At 33.1% G+C, this 26,543-nt stretch overlaps 2 protein-coding genes across 3 annotated transcripts in view; one reads left to right on the plus strand and one right to left on the minus strand.

Moving 5' to 3' along the window:
• LOC132702588 (uncharacterized) overlaps positions 1-26,543 on the minus strand; it is a 219,228-nt gene that overhangs the window by 149,720 nt on the left and 42,965 nt on the right. For both annotated transcript variants that reach the window (XM_060671334.1, XM_060671332.1), the window contains one exon: positions 9,358-9,491. In XM_060671334.1, coding sequence (XP_060527317.1) covers positions 9,358-9,491 — 134 coding nt within the window. The remainder of the gene's footprint in view (positions 1-9,357; positions 9,492-26,543) is intronic.
• Positions 16,031-24,827, plus strand: LOC132702590 (uncharacterized). Its single transcript, XM_060671337.1, has 3 exons — positions 16,031-16,229; positions 16,283-16,510; positions 24,433-24,827. The coding sequence occupies exons 1-3, from the start codon at positions 16,062-16,064 to the stop codon at positions 24,775-24,777; spliced, it is 741 nt and encodes a 246-aa protein (XP_060527320.1). The 5' UTR covers positions 16,031-16,061; the 3' UTR covers positions 24,778-24,827.

Below are 26,543 nucleotides of genomic sequence, written 5' to 3' on the forward strand. Positions count from 1 at the left end.
AATACGAAACTTCATACGATGCCAATAGATATTTATCATTCAAAGTAACATACTTCTCCAAAGTGTTCTTTTCTTTATTTGATGTTTGCAAAAGACGCTCAAAATATTCTATTGGCTTTTTTGATAACGTTGCATGTTTACTATTCAAATGTCGTTGCAGTTTTGACGGTTTCATGCTTTCTGCAGTCAAAACTTCTTTTCAAATTAAACACACTGGTTGTTCTTCATTGTTGTGATTCGTCATATTTTCTTTTTTTTTTTGTTTTGCTAGAAGTCGGATTTGAAGCACTGCAATTTGGTTGTGACGGCGTGGCAGACTTATTAGTTGGAATTTTAATTAGCCATTTATTCATGATGGTTAAATAATAATCAATAATTAAACAAAATGTAGTTGAACTTTAACGTAATAATTAAAAACACCAACTGAAAATTACACAGTAAATACACACATGTCACTACGAAGACAAAGCTGAGACCAAACTGTAGTACAAACAGAAAAATAACTACACTAGAATCTTTACCAGTGCAATGACAACATGGCGACGCATGGCGTGTTCAAAGTGTGCAGCGCACAAAGGCACCGTATCACAAAAACGCCGAAAAAGAAGCTTTCATTTAATTTTTTTTATTATTCTTTTATAAAAATAATATGCCGATTCGCCTAGCCTAGCTTGATTATGCTAGCGTATTGTGTGTAAGCGTAAGGCGACGCGGCGTCTGGGTACTTATAATCACTAAGTTATCTTGCAAACGCTGACGCCGGCGGCCGGACATCAGTGTCAATGTCAGTTGAAAATCGAGGAGTGCGTTGTATTTATTATTTTAAATGCTACTTCCATATTTTCATTTATAGGCCCTACATAACAGTTTTGCATTGCCACTTTTTAAAAAAATAGTTATAATAAAACTACAATAGTATTTTGTATGATTTTTATTTGTATTTATATTTGTACGTAGTGTGTATACTAATTTTAAAATTTTATTTATAATGATTGTAAAGTATCAGATCTTTGCGAGCCCCTTTCAGTAGTCTGGCGACCCCTCTGGGGGTCGCGACCCACACTTTAAGAAGCCCTGCCATAGATAATAAAATTGTACCTATGATGATGATTATTTATTGAAAAAAAACTAGGAACGTGATCTACAATGCTGTTTTATTTCTCGCTTTATTTATCTATTTTCTACATAAGGAACTTGTAGAAAAGCAAATTAGCAAAGAGTAAATATATTATATAATTATGACAGACTAACACACTAGCCTATACAAAAAGCTGAATATTTTCAAGATGAGTTCACTTCTGCAAATCGAACAATTGTAAATTAGTATTCAAAGTACCGAACAATGAACAAAAATGTAATGTATATATAATTTTCTCTGCCCAAGTGCACAACTATGAGACTGCATAATCCTATTGCCAATGCACGAAGAACTTTTATTTATACATTTGTCAAGAGGTATAAAATCTTCAAATAAATTGTCGCTCTTTTTTAAAAATGTTAAGAACTATATTCTTAGTATACAGCTTTAAGCTCTGCTCAGAGATATTTGTTAATACACAAACATGGTATATTTATAGAGTGTGTCCCACTTAAGAACTGTATACCCTTGTAAAATCTCTGTGGTTCGATTTTGACATTTTTGTTTTGTTTGAGGTTGGAAGTCATGCCCATTTGGCACCATTTTATAAGGCGGAAAATCGAGAAGTCCTTTTAGGGATTTTCTCTAATTGAAAATCATAACATTCGTATTCCGGACTACCTACCTTAAAATAACTAGACCACAGTTTTTAATGTTTCTAAAAAATAAATATTTACCTAGTAAATAATGATTATTTTGTGTGTGATTTTAAAATCTTACAAATAAAAGTTAATTATAAAAATTTCAAAAATAATGATAAAAAAGACATAAAATATTTTTTATGGGACATTTAGTTTTTAGTATCATCTTAAAACAATAACTATAATAAATATATAGTATGCCCTCTTATCATTCGGAAAAGTATTGGAGATATTTGAATAAAATTGTACTGTTCAAAAATTCGATTGATTAGTTTTTTATTCATTCAAACGAGAAACTTCCACAGGATTCTGCAATACTTATTACAAAACTTCTGGATTCCTCAAACTGATAAAATTTCTTTGGTGAAAACTTAAGGTAAAATGTTTACATATATACGAGAGCAGTATTTTCGATTTTAGAATATAGAAACCATTCTAACAAATGCTAATAATAGTTTATTCGGAATAAACATATCCAATTTTAAAAAAATCGTTAGTATCTTTCAGTAAAGTCTATCCAGCAAAATTAGAATAATCAAAATATAAAGAAACATCCTACAGTAATAGTACTTAAGCGAGGCCCTCGCGATATTTCAAGCACCGTGTTTTCTTACAGAAATCCGTAATTGCCCTTCTCCATGTTTGGCATCAAAAAATAGTCCCAGTCTGCAATGATTTCAGGTTGAAGCAATAAGCAAAATAACATTTTAGTACATTTTTCAGAGCACCAACAAAGATTTTGTATTTTAAATATATATATATATATATATATATATATATATATATATATATATATATATATATATATATATATATATATATATATATATATATATATATATATATATATATATATATATATATATATATATATATATATATATATATATATATATATATATATATATATATATATATATATATATATATATATATATATATATATATATATATATATATATATATATATATATATATATATATATATATATATATATATATATATATATATATATATATATATATGTGTGTGTGTGTGTGTGTTTGTGTGTGTGTTCCAAGTGTTTTCGGAGCGCGAGCATTGAAGATGCCAAGTGAGATTTTGGCGAAACGTCTGCAGGATTCCAGTCGGAGTTTATATATATATATATATATATATATATATATATATATATATATATATATATATATATATATATATATATATATATATATATATATATATATATATAAATTGATAAATAAAGATTTATTTAAAAAAAGACTCCAAATCTGTGGAACAAGTGTTTATACATTTTGATTCTAAATTTTGGGGCGAAACGCGTTTCAATCATACAAAGGACCAGAATAAATTCATCCACACACTAATGTTAAGTGACAACTCTTAGATTTACAAACCAAGTTTGTAAAGTAATTCAAAGAGCAATAATTGCACTTAGAAACTTAACATAAGAGTAAAAATATTTTGTGATTATATTTTTTATTTATTTTTATTATATTTAAAAAAAAACAATTGAGTAAGTGTTTCGTTCTCTCACATTTACGCAGACCTTGTTTATGGTGCTTTTCTTAAAAAACCCTTAAGAGCAATAAGGCGTATTCCAAATACTTTTATTTTAAAAGTTTTCGAGTGTGCAGAAATAACTAGTCAAAGACGCAAAATTTTGATTGTGTTTAAAATTTTAAAATTTAAAGAACAGGTTTTACAAAGTAAAATCGTAAGTTCTCCGTCAAAAGGAAAGCTGAAAGCGACATCTTACAACAAGGGGATGCACACCGGAAATTCTTACCTGTTATAGGTACCAAAGTCAAAAGTTTCTCTCAAAAATTGCGGAATTTTGTCAAAATGTGTTTTCTACCAAACCAAATAGTAGTCTACCTAGCGATTTATAAAGCAATACCATGCACGTGGAAAAACGTTAAAATTATAGGCTGTAGATTCCATCTGACCTAATCAAAACTGGGATTAACGCAACAGTACGAAGATAAGAACTCAGACGCTTGGAAATGCCACATTACTGTTTTGGACTTTTGTTTTTAGAACCTAAAATGGTAGGAGATATTTATTTTTTCGAGTTATACGAACCAATAGTTGGAAAAGCTTTATGATTATATTTTTGAAACATATTTGACGAAAAACTCAAAATTTCCACCTCTGCCAACCTGAATAAAAACACTTGCGAACCCATTCATTCTCACCTTAACAATGCAATGTACCAAACACATGCGTTATTTATTTTAACGAATTTATCAATGTACAAATTGAAGTTTATATAAAACATAAAAGTGTTAGTGTTAGTGTGATAGATATAAAGAATAATAGCGACAACGAAAAAACATGATTTTATTGCTAAGAAAACTACAGAATATGAAAGTAACACATTATGAAAACTAGAATATGAAAAAAAATTGAATAAACAATTTTCAAGGTGAGTTTTACCTTTATTTCTAGATATTTTTCCTATATCAACTTGTATTTTATATATTTTGTATTTAATTAAGCTAATTCAAAATACAAGAATATTATGATTATTGCTTTGTATTTTCTTTAATAGATTAATTAGGTAAATTTATTTCTGTGCCGAAATGGGATATGAAAATGGATGGCCTGTTGCAACTGTGTGCTTATTTGCGTTATTTTTATTCCAAGTACGTGCTTGATGCGCCGATTTGGAAGTCGCCCAAGAGACCGTGTGACTCCTAAGATACAGGATTTAAAATGGTTAAATATGCAAGATAGATTAATACTAATATACCAAGTAACTACAGAACTGAAGAATAGGGTGTTTTTTTTCGATGTATAGAACTTTAAGTTGGCATTACTGTTCAAGATGGTGCCCGATTTAACAGCTGTCAAGTGATTTATTCTCAGTTTGATTTGGCAATTCATCACGAATAGACTCACTCCTGAACAACGCTTGCAAATAGTGCAATTTTATTTCGAAAATAATGGTTCTGTGCAGAATACGTATCGCGCACTACGTCCATTTTATCGTCGACAAAATCGTCCATCAGAGCAGTTAATTCGATTAACCATGGAACGTTTTCGCACCACGTTTACTCTTATTGATAACTCGCATCCCCAGAGACGCCGTACGGTGCGTACAGAAGAAGCTATTGCTGCTGTAAGAGCGTAGCATTGAGGAAGACCCGAGTGAATCCATCCGCCATCGAGCACAGGAATTGGATCTGTGTCCATCCACTTTATGGAAGATTTTGCGGAAGGATCTTGGTTTACGTGCTTACAAAATCCAACTCGTGCAAGAATTGAAGCCAAACGATCATCAAGTAAGGCGTAGATTCGTCGAATGGACCCAAAACGAGATTGCCGTTGTTCCCGATTTTCGTAAGCAAATTTTGTTTAGCGATGAAGCACACTTCTTGTTGAATGGCTACGGCAACAAACAAAACTGCCGCATTTGGAGCGAAGCTAATCCCCAAGTGTATGTCGAAACAATGTTACATCCAGAAAAGCTGACTGTTTGGTGCGCTTTATGGGCTGGTGGAATCATTGGTCCGTACTTCTTTAAAAACGATGATGGCCAGAACGTTACAATCAATGATGATCGGTATAGAGCTATGATTACTAACTCTTTCATTCCTGAATTGAATAACCATGAGGAGATGTGGTTTCAACAAGACGGCGCAACATGTCACACAGCTCGTGCCACAATCGATTTATTGAAAGACACGTTTGGCGACCGCCTAATTTCACGTTTTGGACCTGTAAATTGGCCTAACATCGCTAGACTACTTTCTGTGGGGCTATGTAAAGTCATTGGTCTATGCGGATAAGCCACAAACGCTTGACCATTTGGAAGACAACATTCACCGTGTTATTGCCGATATACGGCCACAAATGTTGGAAAAAGTCATCGAAAATTGGACGTCCAGATTGGATTACATCCGCCCCAGCCGTGGCGGTCATATGCCAGAAATCATATTTAAAATGGAATGCCACAAGATTACCTTTCGGACAAATAAAATTCATGTCAATCGAATAATCCATTGTTCTTTTATTGCAACTTAAAGTTCTATACATCGAAAAAAAAACACCCCTTACATATGGTTTAAAATGGGCGTAGAAAGCAGCTGAGGAAGCCCTAATTTGAAACCAAGAAAATTAACATAAATCCCAGTCATATTAAAAATTAAAAATTTAAATTATATGAAAAAAAAGAAGAAAAGAAGAAAAAATGTATTTCCCTCTTAAGTAATATTTGTTTCTTTATTTTGTTCCTAAATGTCAAATGTGATTGCGAAAAGATGTGTGTATTGAACTTATTTAGAATAAAAGCTATATTATAAGAAAACAAATTTTTTAATGCTCTTTTTATCATTTTGAGGACAGTTAAGAGCCCTTTGCGACATAAGCTTAAATTATGTATATCACTTTGAAAACAAACTTTGTTGTACAGGTAGGCGGTGTTTTCATTGATTTGGTAGAAGAAGGTGGCGGCATGGAGCCCTTGTTAAATATATATTGCCAACAATATTTTTTTTAGATAAGCTGTTATGCGGTCTATGAGACTCACTCAAACAATGACGTTGACTTGATTAACCTGATTAACTTGAAACTACTATAACAAGTTCCGAGCTTACTTTTCACACATTCCCAGAATTTTAGTTTTGAGAATAGAATTAAACCCTGACTCTTGCAGGAGTCTATAAATAGTAAGGTTATTAATTTTGATTTCAATATTCCTTCGTACATGATTAATCTACTCGTCGTTACCAAAGAATATAACCGATGACTTATTTGGATTTAATTTTAAGAGATGAACCATAAGCTATACCAAAATACTTCTTCAAGTCATAATTAATCTTCTCCTCTGCTGTTTGCACATCTGAAGCGTCAAAAGAATTATAGAAATGGGCGTCATTGGCATAAAGGTCATATTTACCGTATTTTAAACATTTACAAAATTGAGAAGTAAAGATTGTGAACAGCAAAGAACTCAATATACTTCCTTGTGGGGCTCCGATTTGAACATTTTGCGAATCGGATATCGGCCCGTTATAAAAACCACCTGAAGGGTTCTGTCGCACAAAAAGGAGCAAATGAACTGACAGGATTTATCACTCATTCCAATGTAATGTAAAATAGCGAACGGAATTTCCCGATTAATCATATCAAATGCCTTACTAAAGTCTAACGATAGGACAGCCGTCACACGCTCGAAACACGTAATCCACATGCGACAGCGCACTCCCGCAAATGTGAACCGACCTAATTCGCGAATGTTTGAGCGGCAAAATATTATTTCCATCCAGGAATACTCTGAACTGCTTTTCTAAAACCTTTTTTAAGACTTTAGAGAGAGTGGGCAAAACATTGGTAGATCGCAGGTGAGAGTACTCAGTTGACCTCTTTACTGTCGGCAATGCTCCATTTGCCCTGCCACCCGCATAAAATTCTTAAAAGCGGAACTGAACAATTTTTACCTTAAAAAGCTTGAATTACGTAATCGCTTTTTGAACTTTACATGTGAACACCTTAAAAAGAGATTTAAAGATTATCTGTTCCTTAAGAGCTGAGTTTTGGGCTTTCTTGAGTTGCTTAAAAACACGGATCTACAAAATTAAACATTTTGACAGATGTTTTTATCTTCAACACTGATTTTATATAATTTTGGTAGGTCAATTTCAAAAATTCATTTATTGAGTAAAAAAGTGGAATCCTAGTTAAAAAAGTAAACAAAAAAATAGACAGAATTTTTTGAGTGAAATCTTCGTCTTCTTCCCAGAAAGATGCCTTGTTCGGACTTTCAGCTGTAGTCCGCCATCATCGTTATGCTCCATCTGCCTTAGTATCACCGTTCCACTTCCTTAATGTCGTGGTGAAACCTTTCTCTCTGTCTTTCGCTAAATACTCTTCGGGAAAATAGTTCAAATGTGGAAACAGGAAATGCACTCTGAAACTGTGTTGAGTGTTGTAACATATATTTAACAATACTTTCGTAGTTTTCGTCCATAGAGTTCCCAAGAAAGTTTTTCCAACATTGGTTTTTCTGCGGCCCAAAAAAATTTGTTTCTTTTATCTTGGCATCAGATATGACTGGAAATTTCTTGCACAAATATTTGAAACATTGTCAATTTTGTCTTGAGCTTTAACAAACAGGTTCATCAAGCCAAGTTTGATTTGTAGAGGAGTCACTAAAACTTTTTTAGGGTCTGAATACATTTTTGCTATCAGGTGTAAGTCCAATCCAATCTCTTGCCCTTCTAACCCACTCACTAATAAAACATGTTGTCCTAGGAGCATGCACAGCACTTTAAGGTCACCACAAAGCATCCATTGATGTTTTTGGTAGTCGCCTAGGCCAATTCATTACCATCATGCCTTTTAAACTACGCCTAATTGAGTCAATAAACAGGCGTCATTCATCTTTTATACACGGCACATTTCCTAATTTTGAAACTAAGTCAGGAATATTGTTGCAATAAAGTAGCAGTCCTTCCTGAGTAAAATATTGACATAACTCTTTTTCGCGATCCCGGTAAAAGCTTGATATGACCCCAGGTGTCAGTAATTGATTGTTCCGAAGTCTGACGCTAACATTTCGGATGCATCCTCTGGAAGGTGCAAATCTCTAATTACATCATCTAATTCACTTCGGGCTTTCAGAAATTTGGTGTCAAATCTGAGTCATCGAGGTGGGAATTAGATTCATTTGATTCTAACGTTATGACGCTTTCTAGTGCTTTTGGGGGGGTACTCCCGACCATGAGGAGTTGGTCGAATAGCAGAGACCACATTGGGATACACAATTTGTTTCTTATTTTTTCTGTTAAATCCTTGAACATCACACCAACAAAAATAACAATCATCACTGTAATTCGTAAGCTCCCGGCATACCACACCAATGCTTAAACGTTTTTTCCAACTTTTTTGCCAGTTTCTTAATGCTTCAACGCAAACGGAACAAATAGTATGAGGAGCCCAGACTTGTCGTGGTCGCCAATTTTTACACCAAAATAAGCGTGGTATATATTTTTCACAAAAGAAGTTCTAGAACACTAGAAAGACGCAACAACGACAAGAGCCGCGAACACAGTTGCACCCCGACCAATACAACCAAACTGCGCATAAGCAGGTTACAACGCTGTATTGACGCTTCTGTGCTAACGCTGTTGCTTTGCACAGAAATCTAATAATATTTAAAAACCATGTCTAACATGGACCAAACATTTTCATGTCATACGTATGTATATTAATAAAATTACATATTTAAGATATATAGCGCCATAAAAAAATGTCGCTACAGAACAAAAATATGGAAAAAGAGGCCCCAAAAATATACAAATAAGCAAACGGCTTCCAGAGATTAAACTTACTACAAACCTGTTTAATATTAGTTATATTGCACACTTTCAGCCTTAGTTTACGTAAAAACTATATTTGATTCTAGATTTGGAATGTTTTGTATTTTGTAACTAAATATTATTGCTAATTGTTTACTCATCCATTTATTTTCATGGAATTTTGCTTGAATGCTTCGTTAAGCAAAAAGCTATGTTGCCCTCCGCCAAGTTAAAAATAAATTCGTCTCTATTCAATTCTAAATAAGAACTTACTGGATATGGTCCAGGAGCGTCTAATCGTCCTTTTGATGATGTCGGCCGCTGGTACGTACACCCTGGTATCTCTCCTTCGGCTGGGTCGTCGGACGAACTCGTTCATCCACTCTCCCGAAGCGGCCTGGATTTCCCTGAAACGGGAAAGAAAAAAATCAATCCGCCTGACGGATTTCGTTTAGACCCTTAGACCCTAATACGAGGGTATTTTTCAGTAATCTTCACGTGGTTTTACTGTCCGTAACCGTCGATGTGAAACAACCCTTTGGGGAAATTGCTGGACGGCGGTAAACACTCACGTTGTTTCGTGGTGCGTATTGTAATTCAAGTACAACGGGCGCGATGTCGATATTCGAGAAATATTTCGAACGGGTAATTCAGCGGCTTTGATATGCGCGAAGTTAGGATGCTTGGAATATGTGTCCGCGGAGTTGTCTTGAAAGTTTAGTGCATGGCCATGTTCTATCAGCATATCAGATCCTAACAACCTTGTCGTTAATTTGTATCTGTGATTTGGTATCCATTACTCGGTGAAACATTAAAATATACAAATTGAACGCTTTGCGAAAGCGAAGAACTAACCACAGTGCGTCAAAATGCATGTAGTTGTCTGTAGTAACTGATAGTATCTCACGTTCTACTCTGTGCCTGTTTATATATTGTTTGAATGGACGGAACTCTGAACATTGTTTCGGATGACATATTGGTGGTGCCTGAGTCGCGGCTGAGATTAGTTTGTTGCTTATAGATTTCAATAGAATCTAGTAGAAGAATTGATTACATGCAAGAATTTTAGTTTTATAGAATTAAACTTGATGTCCGTTGTGTTAAGGCTCTTCCATGTTCTTTGAGTCTAGTTGATATTTTTCGCCTGGTCTCTCCAAAGTATTCTTTGCCGCATATGCATGGAATGCTATAAGATCCTGGTATCTCAAATAGAATTTTGTCGTTGATGTAAAGAAGATGTTGTTAGATTTTTGGACTTGGCGTTAAATTTCTTAAGAACTTCTGATATCTGGTGGTCAGTGATGTTTTGAATGTAACGAAGGACAACAGGGAAGAGCAGCCGTAAGGTATCTGTAAACCATAGACTTCGGGTATCGGTCTGTGTGTATAGGTTTTCTGTATAAAAAATGTGGTTAGGTCTGATTTTCTATTCATAAGAATATCTAAGAATGCGATATTATTATTAATATCTAATTCAATTCTAAATCGTATGTTAGGGTGGATAGAGTTTAAATGGCTAATCTCGAGGGGATTCTTGACCATGACGCCAACGTAGCGTTTCCAGAATTTTGGTTTTAGATGGAAGGTTTCAACGGCATTCCTCTCAAAGGCTTCTAGAACCGATAGCTGTTCTCGACGTTTGTTCAAAAATTTGACCGTTATAAGAAAAATATGTTCCAGACAAGAGGTTTTCAATTAAGATGAGATGGTATAGATTCTCGAATTTTAATATGTCTGAAATAACGTTGAGAGTTGCAAGAATAGCGATTGTGGTAAATAGGAATTCTACGTAAACCTAAACTAACCAAGACTAGAACATCTTTGGATCTAATTTAATGGTTTTTAATTAATGAATGAAATGAAAGGAATTAAGGAAATGAACTATTAGTTTTCCGTGTAAAGGCTAGATATTTTGCTAGAGAACATGTTGGAGAACCAATGGTGTTGACAATAGGTTGAAGGGTAATCGTGGTTTGTGAATCTTAGTCACTCTCTTTATAGAAAACCTATGCACATAGGCCGGTACCTTAATACATGATCCCATCACCATCCGGTCCAAAAATCATCGATTATTAATCCTCTTGTTTACAGCGCTATAAAACTATCTCAACGAGAGTCACTTAACCCAGAATTAAAACACCTTATATCTACTCTTCCCTATAATAATCTCCAAATTAGAGATATAAGGCGATCCGTCACAAAACACACATCACCACAACCTTCCAAAGACATCACATCACATCAAATCACATATCAAAAGACCTTAAAAATATAACGTCAATAGCGGATTAACCACTGGTCCAAAAATCTCTCAGCATCTTCGATCCGTCAAAGACAAAATTCTGTTTGAGGGTTCCCTGCATATGAGTTAAAAATATCAGCTAGACTTAAAGAACATGAAAGAGTTTTAAGACTGCAACATATTAATTCATCAGTAGTTGCCGATAAAACTAAAATTCTGCATGTAATCAATTCTTCTACCAACAACAATATATATATATATATATATATATATATATATATATATATATATATATATATATATATATATATATATATATATATATATATATATATATATATATATATATATATATATATATATATATATATATATATATATATATATATATGCAGGCACAATTGCTAAGCAAATTGAAAAATATTTTTGAGGTTCTGAAATAGCCACCAGAGGGCGTAATTATTATCTTGAATTTTAAAACTCATTTTCTGCAAATTCAAAGGGCGAAAAGTGATTTCTCAGCTTAATTCTAGATTGTGGAGCAAAGAAATTGCAAAAAAGAACAAAAAAATACTATATTGCTGTGGAAACAATAACTGCGTATGGCTCAAAAACCTGGGAATTAAGCAAGAGAGAAAGGGATAAAATTCTTGGCTGTGGAGATGGACTACTCGACAAGAAGCACTAGAAAATCCAAACTGGACCGTATCTGAAATGAAACAGTATGGCGAGCTACGGGAATAGATGGAACTATAATACACACTATATATAGAGCTTAGCAAGCGTGGAAGACCTCCAAGAACCTGGCGAGATAGTGTAGACCATGGAACAATGAAGGAGACTGATGGAACCGCGATTTATGAAAAGTGAGAAACGAGAAGAAACCATTTGGTATAAATTAGTTATTCTTAATTATCGTGATAGTAATAAAAACATTGTTGTTGCCATCAGAAGTTATTATATTAGTTTGCTTTTTTAGTTGGCTGTGAAATTTGACTAGGCGGAAAATATACCTATCTGACAAAATGCTATACGCGTCTTTGATGTCGTTATTTGATGCTTGTCCAAATTACTTAATTATTTACAGTTTTGAATAGTCGAAGTTTAAATTTATTTAAAATTTGAGTTTTCTTAATGTTATTGTGTTTATTGCATTATGAATGTCTTATTCGACTGCAGAAGCATACAAGAGTGTATTTTCCCGTTTCATCGTTGAGGATCCAAATTATTTTATCACGAATATTATGGAGCGATGAAGCTACTTTTTCCAGCAATGGAGGAGTCGATCTGCATAATATGCATTATTGGTAGCCGGTGAATCCTCATTGGATGCTTGAAGTGTGTGAGTGTGAACGTTGGGTGTGGTATTTTAGGTGATGGAATTATAGGAACAATTTTCTTTAATGTTAAAGTTAATGGCCCCTTTTATTTGAACTTTTTAAGAAACCATTTGCCGATATCCTTGACAAAAGAAAAGAGACACCTGACTACAACAAGGATGGATGTCCAAAACGCTTTTCTCACGAAGTTAGGAATTTTTAAGACTGCGTTAAACCGTTGGATAGGTAGAGGCAGTTTGCTTCCTTGGCCTGCCAGATCTCCAGACCTTATTGTCCTGAGCTTTTCCCTTTGAGGTAAGCTAAAAGGTATTCTTTATCAAACTCGTCCTACTACCCCGGGGAATATGGTTGATCGTATTCGAAATGGTGTAGAAAACCTTTCCAGATCTGAAATTACCAGTAGAAAAGGACGGGAAGCACTTTGAACGCTTATAAAGACCTTTGATTTTCCTTTCAATAAATTTTGTTGTTAAATTATCAATGTTAGGTTTCCATAATGCTCGGATAGAGTTATTAATTGCATATATTAGGATATTAAGATGCTGGTTTCAATGGGTTGTTGGTCTTTGGAGTTATGGACACTGAATACTGATTAAGACACTTTAAGAACACTTTTTAAGACAAGATATTTATTGAAGAAATAATAATGAACTGAAAGACGTAACTACTATTTGTGACAAACCAAACTGAATTGAAGAACTATTCGATATTTGTGGTATTCCGATTAAAGGTAATACACAAATGAAGGAATATTGTATTAATAAATCTCTTCAATAACTTTTTACGGAAATTAGAAAATAAATACGTATATTTTATTATTTTAATCAAAAAATTAATTTACAGATTGTCAATGAAATTACTAGCCAAGCGATAACTCCGTCAAAGTGAGATCAACTTTCTTATTTTAAATGAAACACCCTGTTTATTTTCCCATCTTTGTAGTCTACGGGTGAATACAAGTAGAAAATGTTGTTTACCTTCTTTCGATGATTCCTACAGTTTTCGATATAATAAGGTTCAAAAATTTCAGTCAATTTAAATTAGGAAAAAACAAACTGTAACCAATAAATTAACAGATAGAGTATTTTTTATAGAAAAGCATTTGTTTTTGTAGTACTTGAACTACTAATAATTTGCGCTGTAAGAATAAAGGCAAGGGGTAAACAGCAGTGGAACTATGGTGCACAGTATTAAGAAATTCCAGTGGAATTCCAGATGAACAACGAGGAATTTTAAGGAACAAGATATTTTTATTACCATATTTTTGAAAATTTCTATACGGGATTCGAGGTTATGTTTGCCATTTAAAATAGCTGTTTTCCAGACGTTCCCCAATATTTGGAAAAGTCTATAATTAAGGCACTGAGCAAATTTTCACATCCAAAAGAGCTCAAGGATGTTAGATATATGTTTAATCAAATTTACAATTTTGTAACATCAAACAGCATAATTCCAATTAATCAATCTGGCTGACTTTAACAAAGCGTTTGATACTATTAGCGATCCTTTATTGCTAGTCTATTTAAATTCATAAATATTATTTTTTATAGTTGAATAGCATTTCAAACACCAGAAATATAAAAGAGTATACTGTTTAGGCAACATTAAAAAATGATGAATTAAAAATAATTGCTGCAAATAAATATTTTGTAAATTTATTGATATGTGCTTTTTGAACGTTTCAGTTCAGTTATCAGTATACAGGGTAGTCTGTAATGAATGCGCCAAAAAGTATTTTTAAATTAAATTGGTTAAAATAATTATATATAATAATCCAAGGAAATGTCAATTTAAAATAATTTCTAAATTAAAGTGTTTTGAAAAACTGTAATAATAAATTGTGTGGTTAAAATATGTTTTTTTGAACTCTATTGTCTTCACAACTATTAAAGCTATCGATAAAAAATAGATAACATTTCCTATTCGGATTTCCCTGTTGAATAAAAAAATGTAAAATATACAGGGCGTTTTGTTTAAAATAGGATAATTGTCCCCACTTCTGCTAAAACTGAAAGCGCTATTCAGTTGTTTTATACGTCAAAATGTTTTATTTGCATAACATCTCTAAATTTCAAATTTATTCAAATCAGTTATCGCAAACAAAATGAATGGGCAACAACAGGATGAAATTCTTAGGTATGATGCTAGAAAAGTATCTATAAAAATGAAATAACAAGTCAAATTCCTGTCAATCAAAATAGGTTACGACGAAAGAAACAAAGAAATACGAAACAAAGAATGATGACCCATTGTTTAAAAAGATCCTGCTGCAAAGAAGTGTGGATGAATTTTTGTTGATTTGGACGACCTAGGTATTGAAAGCTCCAAAGCTATTTGGAAAAAATGTGTCATGAATTCCATGAATACTTGATATAGACAAACACTTCACTGGAGTACCGTACGATAAAATCCCAATCCAAAATAACTGCAATTCCGGGTAAAATTAAAAAAAAATCTTGTGTGTTCCAACTACATCTACCATCAAAACTATAAACCACTTTTATCAATGTTTTTATAAATTTTAAATCGAGATAATAATGATTGAAGATTGCCAACGTTTGAGGAGGACAAGGTGCTTGAAGAAAAGAGAACAGACAAAACAAAAAAAGGAAACAAATATAAAATTTCCGATAACAACTAACTCATTTCTTGGCAAGTTTTTTATATGCCACAATAAAAGAGCTTAAAATCTGAGAAAATCGTTAAGTAGAATCCACTCTGCAATATATATCAAAACAGAAAAGGTGCAAAGAAGATTTTTCATTTGTTTGTGCCTGTAGACTTAAAGTCCTCGAGATTTGGGATGCTTTGAAGAGCAAAGCTGTTTATTTGAGACAATAATTCTTCTGCAAATTAGTTGTCCAGAACTTACAAGTCGTCCTAAGTGCAACATTCTCGGCTCTAAGTCTCTAAGACAAGAAAACTCAATGTCATCCTCTACCCAACTGTAGACTACTAGGGCATATATTGGGAATACTGGGAGATTACTACACACAAAAGGTATATCCTACCTTCTCAAAACTACACTTCTAGCGAAGGGATGGAAGAACTTTGGGCATAGTGATTTGATGGATATTAAAGCAGTACCCTCTTGTAAAAGGTCAGGGACGCCAGTGAGTTACAATGAAGGAACAGTTAGGTTAGTTCAATTTCCTCTCACGTGTTCGTATTTGCAAGCAAAAGCTGTTATTACGTTGTTAGGTGGATAGCAATATTTTTAAATTGAAATTATTTTTAAAGTACTAACCAGTGGTCGTTAAATTTTGTAACTGCGTTTACTTTAAATTATTATTGCCCCCCGGTACTTGGCTAATCAATTAACGCACTTGAGAGTAAATTATAATTTCGTGCGTCTGTCGTCTAGATTACAGTACATCCTCAAACGCACTAAAACGATGAACACGTTTTGCGCTTTTTTCTTGACCGGGTTGGTGGCTTATTGCGATGCGGTCTCGTTTCAAATCACCAACAAAGACGGCGGTCCTATTTGGATAGGTATTCAGGGTAATCCCGGTCACGAACATTTAGCCAACGGAGGGTTCGCGTTGCAACAGGGCGAAACGGTAGGATTTATATAAGTTGTGGTATTGAAAATGACAATTATAAATTTACGTAGAGGGTGCTTTCGGCAGCCGGCGATTGGGCCGGTAGGTTCTGGTCCAGGACTTGGTGTTACGCGGATCAAAACAACCATTGCCTTACCGGCGATTGCGGAAACAAGCTGGAATGCGCTGGGGCGGGTGGTACTCCTCCCGCTACCCTTGTAGAGATTACCCTAGACGGTTACGGCGGTATTGACTATTACGACATCTCCTTGGTCGACGGTTACAACAGCATGGCATCGGTAAGAGTCGAATTCCTTGGTTAGTTAGTTTCATTTTGTTATCGGATCTTTGATTGAACTACTAATAATTTGCACTGTAAGAATAAAGGCAAGGGGTAAACCGTAGTGGAACTATGGTGCGCAGTATTAAGGAATTCCAGTGGAATTCCAGTTGAATAACGAGGAATTTCAAGGAACAAGATATTTTCATTACCATATTTTTGAAAGAATTAAAGATGATGCTATGGGTGAGCATGGAATTTTTATACGGGATTCGAGGTTACGCTTGCCATTTAAAATAGCTGTTTTCTGGAAAAAACGTTCCCCAATATTTGGAAAAGTCTATAATTAAGGAACTGAGCAAATTTTCACATCCAGAAGAGCTCAAGGATATTAGATATGTTTAATCAAATTTACAATTTTGTAACTTCAAACAGCATAATTCCCATTAATCAATCTGCCCGACTTTAACAAAGCGTTTGATACTATTAGAGATCCTTTACTTAACTATTTTATTTAATTATTTTTATTATTTCTATTGAAACGACTCGATTTAGATTTATAAATATTATTTTTTATAGTTGAAAAGCACTTAAAACACCACAAATATAAAAAAGTATAATTTTTAAGCAACATTAGAAAATAATGAATTAAAAATGGTATGCTTTGTTGCTGCAAATAAATATTTAGTAAATAATATTGATATGTGCTTTTTGAAATAAACGTTTCAGTTATTCCACACGAAAATCGATATGAAAACATAGATTGGGGGGTTTCTAATTTTTTTTGGAACGTTAGTTACAGTTTATAATCTCGCTATTTCATGACTTAACTTTCTCATTCGTCCCAAACTGTTATTTGTTGTCAAGATCACGATAGAGTAATGATTTCTAGGTAAAAAAGGTATGCTATAGTTATTTCCATAAAACATACATTTTTCGAGATATTATCTAGACGCAAAATTCACAGCTATTTCACTGAATAATGAAAAATAATATTTTTTTTTATTCCGTTTTACTTCTTAATGAACTGTTTTTGATTTAACCATTTACTTAAAGTATAACAATACAAATATCTTGAAAAACAGTGCGTTAAAAAAATGTATAACTTATTGCTTACAATAATTTAGAAAATGGTAGCGGATATTACGTGATAAAGTAGTATGTAATCTTGTTCTTTAGAACATTTTCTTTTCTAGAAGTTTTTTCTTTACGATCAAAGTAGTTTTTGAAATATCGTCATTAAAACCTAGATTCGTTTTTTCTGTGAGGACGACTACGGCCTATTTTTCCAGATAATATCTAGAGGGCGCCAGTCTATAATCCCGCAATTTTAAGCAATATATTTTTGTTATTACAGCATCGTTAGTTTTTTTAATTATGGTAGAATAATAATTTCTAAGCAGAAAAGTTATTCATTCATAGTTCATTCAAAATAACTAGGATATGAATCAGAAATGAAAAAAACCATTGACACTGGCGTTGACATTCATTAATTTAAATCAAAGATCGTTCACCGTTATTTTAAAACGGAAAAAAATATAAGTGATTAGTATGTCATAGTCATAACGAAATTGTGAAAATACAGCTTCGAATTGCCTTTCAGTGCATTCTTTATAGACTAGTGTTACTACGAATATTGCTATTTAAACACTATTTTGTAATTGCACTAAATCATTGTGAATTGTAGGCACCTAGACAAACATTGATTTTCGTATTGCGTTTAATGATAACTTACAAATTTTTCTTCCTTGATTCTTTAATGTAATAATTAATGGCTTCAAATACTTAAACCAGAACAAAATGCTTTTTTAAATAACAAAAGTTTAAATTAAACTAATGCTGGAGGGAACAAGATGGCAGTATTTCCGGATATACCGGTAGTAGGTATCAACTTTCATATTTTAAATAAAACATTGTATATAGTACTGGTTTTTTGTATTTTCTGAAAAATTCTATACATATTTCGTGTAGAATATTCCACATCTAAATTTCACCGTTTCTTAGATATGAAAAATGACGTTTGCAGACCGAAAAATATCTGTAATTTTGAAAATTGAAAAACCAAATCAAATAGAAACCACCATTTTTATTATTAATTAAATTTTTATATATAAGAGTTAACGATGCCACTCGATTTCGTTTTTAGTTTTTTGGCATTTAATCTATATCACATTCAAATCAACAAATAGAGAGCGAAATTATCAAGAATCCTTGTAATTTAATGTCTATTGTGCTGTAAAAAATAATTAATAGTTGTAAAAACTGTAACATACGAATGTAATGTAACAATATTAAATAAAAGTTGTTGAAACCTCCAGTGCAATTTTGAAGAAAACAACTTAGACAATTTCTATTCTGTTCAATCAACATGATTGCTGCCTCTTGTAAAGAGTTTACAACGGTCCTTCTTAGCCGCCCCGATCCCCCGATTTTTCAGTGCATGATTTTTTTTATTTGGTGTACAATAAAAAATCTGGTGTATAAATAAATGAAGCAACCCACGAATAATCGCTTCTCTTTTTTAAATTTTTATGTTTTCAAATTTTATCGTTCTTTTATAATCAGTATTTTCAATTTGTAATGTTTTAGTCGAAAATGAGATTTTTTTATATAATCTTCTTAACTGTCATGGCGATGGTTTTTGCTTTTGCGGACAACGAATCGCAAACGTATCACATGTTCTTGTTAAAACTTTGTAACGTTCTCCATAAATAATTATCAAATTCAAATAATCTTCCTACGTTTAATTATTTAAGCGTGTCGGCATGGTTACTGATAATATTTTTTGTATGGTAACTGGCAAAAACATTTTTAGAACGTTTAAAGTAGATCGTGTAAAAAAACTGCAATATTTCTAAATAACTTAGGAATATAAAAATATTTTGATTTTATTTTTGAAAAAGATTATCAGTTTTTCAATTTCATGTTCATTATATTTGTTCAAAATTCTGAATCCTTACAATAGTCGAAATTACTAATTAAATTTGTTCAACAGATCATTTCCTACGCCATTTTTGACATATTTGACAAATTTGAAAAAAATGTCTATTATTTTTGGGGGAATCAAAAATATCAATGAAATATCGGGTGTTCTATTTAAATAGAAGGATACATTAGCTTAATTTCAAATTTTCGGATTTTTGCTACGTGTAGTTTCCCGATGGGACACCATGTATAATAGCATTAATTGCACGTGTAATGAAATATTTTCCATAACTAATCTTAAGTAAAGTTATTGCAGAAGTACTTAATGTGGTAGAAGTATTTTACTTTTCAATCTTCCAATAATTTTTTCATCATTAAATATTTTATTTATGAATCTCTCAAAATGCCTAAGTATCTCAGTTCACCGCCTCCGTTATTATAGTTTACGAATATACTTGGATGGGTGAAAACCTAAAAGCGGTATCAAATGTTAAAGACCTTGGCGTGCTCTTCGAAAGCGGCTTTACGTTTATCAATCATATGTCCAACATAATTTCAAAGGCTTATAAAATGTTGGGATTTATTAAGAGGTCATAATTAGAACCTCAAAACGTGAATTCCATAAAACTCCTATTCTGTGATCTGGTTCCACCCCTCTTGGAATATGCTTCATCTCTATGGAATAATGTCATATTCGTCGAATCGAACAAGTTCAGCGCCGTTTGCTTGGCTATATAGCTTTTAAGTTGGGTGTTGACTTGGCTAACATGGATTATGTGGCACTAGAAAACTCATCAGATTTAAAAAACCTTACAGCTCGTCGTGACTTATTAATTCCAGTTGTTTTTATCCCTCCATTCTGTCAAAGATTGGGCTTTTGGCACCAATATGAATAACTCGCCTAAATGGTACATTTTTTGTAATGTACCACAGAACCAACTATGGACGTTATTCATAAGTTTACGAATCAGATTCAAGCAACATAACATTACATAGCTTACATTACTTTTTTTTCTTCCTTAGCATGTGAGATTGTAACCTAGGCTTTTAATTTTAGTTTTTACTTTTGTATCAGCCTGTAATTTAACTGTGCATTTTTCCTAAGTTTTATGTACAAATGGGTTCTGTCTCTGTCTCTGTATGTTCCTCGAAGATAATAAAAAGTTTCGGGTATTTTCTGAACGCAGCCATAAAATTTGTAAAATAAAAGGATATAAACACTTATATAATCGCGTTTTTAGGCTTGCTGGTTGATAGCAGGCAATTGTTGGAGGAACCCGTGCCTTTTATCAGTTTTTTATCACGTATCGGCAGAAAAAAAAGTCGAATCACTTCACAAATTTATTAGTTGCTTAAAATATAAATTCGGAGGTGATTATCTTTGGAAATAATTGATTATATTTAAAAAAAACGAATTCAAGCATGTATTTAGTATAATTATCGATGATCTATTGTAACATTTCGTTTATTAAGATTAATTTTAATTTTACTAAATTTGTCTTAAATATTTTTTTCGAACCAACTACTTCCGTTTTCTGGCTTTCTCGCAAATGCTAAACCACTTCTGTTCTAATTCCGAAGGCTGAATTTATGACATTTTATTAATTTCGCAAATAATGTTCTCTTAGTGTCTTATGCTTAGTATTTATTACGCAAAAATCGAAATCATTTATCATTTTTCCAGATACATATTTTTGTATTTTCATTTTTGATGGTAATTCCTATTTATACATTTGTATATATCACGTTTCAATTACATTACATTACATTACATTGGTTATTTTTATATTGGTCGCAAAAACTAGTTCGTTTCATTATACGATCATTATGTTGCTTTACAATTAAATTGATGTTTACGGTTATGTTATGGTTTCTAGCTACAATTTCAGGGTTTTTGTTCACATTTAAGGAAAACAAATATTACTATTGTAATAAAAAACAATTCGTGTTTCCTCATTTGCGCCATTTGTTTAAAAGTATAATACCGATTTCTCAAAAAATTGCATATATGTTATGTCAGGTGATATTCATTATGAAAACAGAAAATTCACTGCACAGTGGAGGTGAAATTCGTTTTATTTTTTCATGAAAGTTAGGTTTTACCCTACACTAATACATCCACGATATTTTCGAGCATCGAACATTTGCATAAAACTCGAACATTTTACTGATTTCACTATCGATATTGAGGATTGCATCATTTTCTTTCGTGCTATTTTTTCTTTCCATGCTATTTTATTTTAACTGCTTTTTAAACGTATGTTCGTGAAAAAAGTGTGCTGAACATCCATCGTATTGCAAACGACATGTCTTTTCTCGTTTGTAAAGAAACATTTTCTAATAAAATCGGCAGGTGGTTTCCTAAAAAGCTCAAATAAATTTCACCATTAACTTTACGATTAAAGAAAAATGGTGGAAAAATGGTTCACACTCCACCTCACTTCATCCAATGAGGATTCACTGGGTACCAAAAATGCATATTATTCAAACTGACTATTCCAATGCTCGAAAAAGTAACTTCATCGGACCATAATGTTTGAGATAAAACACTGGGATCCTCATATCAAAATCAGTAATAAATAATTTTGGGCCAAAGAGATGATTTATTTTTCTAACGGTTTTCTATCTACTACTTAAAACGTCAGTAATTAATAAATTTATTTAAAGTTAAACAATATTGACGAGCGACTAAACTTAATGTTTTATAAAAAAAAAGTGATAATACTAAATATTTGAAAACAGATAAGGATAATGTTGCTTGCATTGTAAATAAGTTAATATAAACTAAGCGAACAGCGAACATTTATTTCAGTAACAACCCGTTAAGTGGAGCTGCTCACCAAAATTCAATTTCTGTATAGTTTTGAATTCCGATTTTCACGAAATTACATATTTTGACATGACAATTGTTTCGACAACACCGTGTCTTTATCAAATGTAATGTGATAAAGACACGGTGTTATTGTTGTTGGTGTGTGTGTCGTCATGTCAAAATATATATAAGGTTGTTCGGAAAGTCATTTCGTTTTTCCCGTCAGAGGACTTAATTACGTTTTTTCGAAACCAACTTCACACTTAAGCCGCATAACCATTATATGTCTTGAGAGCTGATGTTGCAAGGCTTGTGTGTGAAAAAGTTCTATTAATTCTACGCAGTAGTTTTTGGTTGGTGCCCTTTTAAATATGGAGAGCATTTTCGTCATATTTTACTTTTTTACTTCAGAAAAGGTAAAAATGCTGTCCAAGCGAGAAAAAAATTGACGGATGTGTATGGAGAAGGCGTGTTAACAGTACGCCAGTGCCAGAACTGGTTTGCAAAATTTCGATCCGGCAATTTTGATGTCGAAGATGCACCACGGTCTGGAAGGCCGGTCGAAGCTGACAAAGATGCGATAAAGGCATTAGTTGAATAACCACACGAGAGATCGGTGAGAGATTAAATTTGTCGAATTCGACTGTTTATGGCCATTTGAAAGGCATGGGCTTAACCTCGAAGCTCGATGTGTGGGTGCCCCATGTCCTTACGGAGCGAAATTTGTGTCGTCGCGTTGACGTGTGTGATTCGCTCCTCAAACGTCAAGAAAATGATCCATTTTTGAAGCGGATTATTACTGGGGACGAAAAATGGGTTGTATACAACAATCTTAAACGCAAGAGGTCATGGAGCAGAAAAGATGAACCGGCTCAAAGCGTGTCAACAGCCAACATTCACCAAAAAAAGGTGATGCTCTCCGTTTGGTGGGATGTCAAAGGAATCGTTTTTTTTTGAGATTTTGCCGAACAATACAACGATTAATTCAGAAGTCTATTGTCATCAACTGGACAAATTGAATGATTCACTTAAAGAGAAGAGGCCCGAATTAATCAACAGGAAGGGTGTAGTGTTCCACCAGGATAATGCGAGATCTCACACAAGTTTGGTCACTCGCCAAAAACTTTTACAGCTTGAATGGGACGTACTGCAACATCCACCATATTCTCCAGATCTGGCGCCTTCCGACTACTATTTGTTCCGGTCCCTGCAAAATTTTTTGGATGGCAAAACCTTTACCTCAAATGAAGATGTCAAAAACCACCTGAACCAGTTTTTTGCCAGCAAGGACCAAAACTTTTATGAGAGGGGAATTATGTTACTGCCAGAAAGATGGCAAAAGGTGTTGGACCAGAATGGCCAATATATAATTTAACAAAATATTTATTCATTATACGAAAACTGTCTTTCATGTTCCCCAAAAAAAACGAAATGACTTTCCGAACAACCCAATAATTTCGTGAAAATCTGAACTTTTAGTTCTAATTTATTTTGATAAATGGATTTTCATCAAGTAAAAGCCACCTCAGTTCAAGTTTTGAATTCCATTATTCATATTTTAAATTAGGATAAAATATAATTAGAAAGATTTATTGTTAATTTTAATTACTTTAAATTCGTATCATTAAAAATCGTATATCGTATCTACATATAAAAGTTTATCTGGAAGTTCATTTGCATCTTTTTATATTGTCCTATTGAGCATCTTAATTGAACTCAAAGAAAGGAATAAAACAAAAAAATGACTAAAGTTGTTGAAATATCGCTGATTTTCAAAAAATGCCGTGGCGGCCATGTTTTTCAACAGGGCACATGAAGCTCAAAAATGACCATGTGGAACTTTAACCTATTGTTCTTCATGATCAAAGCTATTGATCACTTCAGTCAATAAATAACATTTGCCTGGACTGTAGGTGCAATTTCTTTAATTCTCTATTGTTTTTCTTGGGCAATCATAAAAATTTCCTTGGAATCCAAAAATGCAGTAATATTCAGCATGTTTAATTTGAGACAATAAAGTTGGTATTAACCATAGATGATCGGAATATCCTGCATACACGAAAAATTAAAAAATATAGATAATAATATTCAACTTTTCATTTTAACTTTGTTTCTCATCGTTCATAGGGGGTAGGACACCTTATTCCGCACCTCTTAAACTATATTGTCTACTTTATGAGCACAGTGAACTTGTTCTTTACTAGATCGAGCCAGTTAACGGCCAAGGCGACGGAGGCCAGTACAGCTGCAAAAAGGCCCAGTGCGGGAGCAACGTCAACATCAACTGTCCCGCAGAACTCCAGCTCAAGAACGACGAGGGCACCGTGATCGCTTGCAACTCGGCTTGCAACGCGTTCCTTACGGAAGAGTACTGTTGTTCCGGTTCGCACAGCACCCCGGAAACCTGCAGGAGTTCGGAATGGCCCGTCGACTATCCCTCTTACTTCAAAAATCAATGCCCCGACGCCTACAGCTACGCCTACGATGACAACAAGAGCACCTTCACTTGCTCCGCGCAGCAGTACAACTTGGTCTTCGGTGGGGTTTAGGATATGACGAATTTTTTTTTAATTACTTTGTATTAAAATCAATAAATTTTATATTTTTGTTGAACAATTCATCCATTCGCTGAAGTCTTCTTCCTTATGCTTATATTTATTGCCCCTTCTATTAGTCGATCCACTAGTCCTGATCTTCCAGCTGTATCTCCCTAGGTACTGCAGATTCTTCTTCTCCCTACGAAGACTGACGATCCAAGTAGCTTTTGTCGCACGAGAAACCGCAGCTCTGAAAATTTCTGTAGACGTTTTCCTTCCATCTTCCTTTGTACTATAGGCAAGTGAATCTCATATCACTCGCAGCTCATGACATCGCAGGAACTGCAGCTTTTTCTCTCTGATTGTCGTGAGGAGTGCTTTACCGCGACCTCTACGTTTGTCTTATGTTCCGTCCAAGATATTAGCAACAGTCGTATGGAGGCTCTTTTTTGTGAACGCATCGATGGTCCAATTCTCGCATCAGTACAGAAGAATGAAAAGATATAACAGCGAAGTATTCTGGTCTGGAGTGCAAGGCTGGGGTTTCGGTTTGCCAGAAGTGTCATGATGTTCAGAGTTCTCCGGGCTTGCTCAATTCTTGATTTGATAAGCATACTCAGGTACCTCCTTGCTTTAAAAGTGACGCAACTCAAAAATTGCGACTTTTGTGCCATTGCTATCAACGCATAGAGAAATAAAAACTCTTTATTTCTCAACAAAACCATATTAAATTGTCATTTTGAAAGATCAAACGGTCCGCAAACAGTTTCTGCAAAAGCGCCATATTATTAATTTCATTTCTGGTCCTGGCAGGAATATTTGCATACGCCGGTCAAAAATGTTTCATTTTAAATTGTGCCGTTTTTTATGATAAGCAGTCAATTTCAGATTATTTAGAGTTTGGATGAAATTTTGTTTAAACTTTATTTACAATATTTGTGTCAGTCTAGAACAAAAAGTTGTGTCGCTTCAGATGATTAAATTTGTTTCTTTCTTAAATTTAACTAATTTTTTATTAACTTTTTTTTTTATAAATTATTATTAAGAATTGTCGGAAAAAGTGAACTGATTCCAATTTTCTATACAACGTCCTTTGAAAATAATACGTAAGTCTGTAGATATGCTAAAAATAAAAAATACTAGATCCCAGGGTAATTTGGAAGCAACTCTAGAAATTCAGTTATCTCAGGCATGTAAATAGAACTTACCCTTGTCGGAAAACAATTCAGAGTTAGTTGACAAAAATATAATCCCAAAATCTTATTATAATTATTTTTATAGAACTGACTTAAAATAACTTTATATCTCTTTATTGCTTCCGTTTAAAAATTTTGAAATGTTTTTTTTTTTTAGTTATTTTGTTGCCTTTAAATATTTATATTTTTCGAGTTTAAAATGTTTTAAACGGCTGATGTTTGCATTCTGTTTGTATCTTTGATGTAATTGTTTGTCTTTATAGTATTATCAACTGTTGAAATATCAAATAACCTATGCTAAGTATTTAACTCAAAATAGTTACAAGAATTTGGCATTTTTGTTAGCCTTTTACATTTTTTTTTCAACTTTTGCGACAACTATTTAATTTTAAGAAAAAACTTAAAACGGGGTCCTGTTTCAATGCCACATATTTATAGAAAAAATTCTTGGCGCAATTCAAAATATTTTCTCTTGGCTATTTTTTTTTCTTTAAAAGTGACACAAACCAAAAAAGTTTATTTTTAGATTTTAGTCTTATTATTTCTTTGTTTCATGTCTTAAACAAGTTCTGATACACTACT

The sequence above is a fragment of the Cylas formicarius genome, unplaced genomic scaffold, assembly GCF_029955315.1.
Source record: "Cylas formicarius isolate icCylForm1 unplaced genomic scaffold, icCylForm1.1 PGA_scaffold_5__7_contigs__length_24384050, whole genome shotgun sequence".
NCBI lineage: Eukaryota > Metazoa > Arthropoda > Insecta > Coleoptera > Brentidae > Cylas > Cylas formicarius.

What these genes read in the sequence shown, in the direction of transcription:
- LOC132702590 (XM_060671337.1), top strand. Translation starts at nt 16,062, where the DNA reads ATGAACACGTTTTGCGCTTTTTTCTTGACCGGGTTGGTGGCTTATTGC. An exon ending in CGTTGCAACAGGGCGAAACG is followed by an intron (nt 16,230 to 16,282) that starts GTAGGATTTATA and finishes AAATTTACGTAG; the next exon opens with AGGGTGCTTTCGGCAGCCGG. An exon ending in GTTACAACAGCATGGCATCG is followed by an intron (nt 16,511 to 24,432) that starts GTAAGAGTCGAA and finishes GTTCTTTACTAG; the next exon opens with ATCGAGCCAGTTAACGGCCA.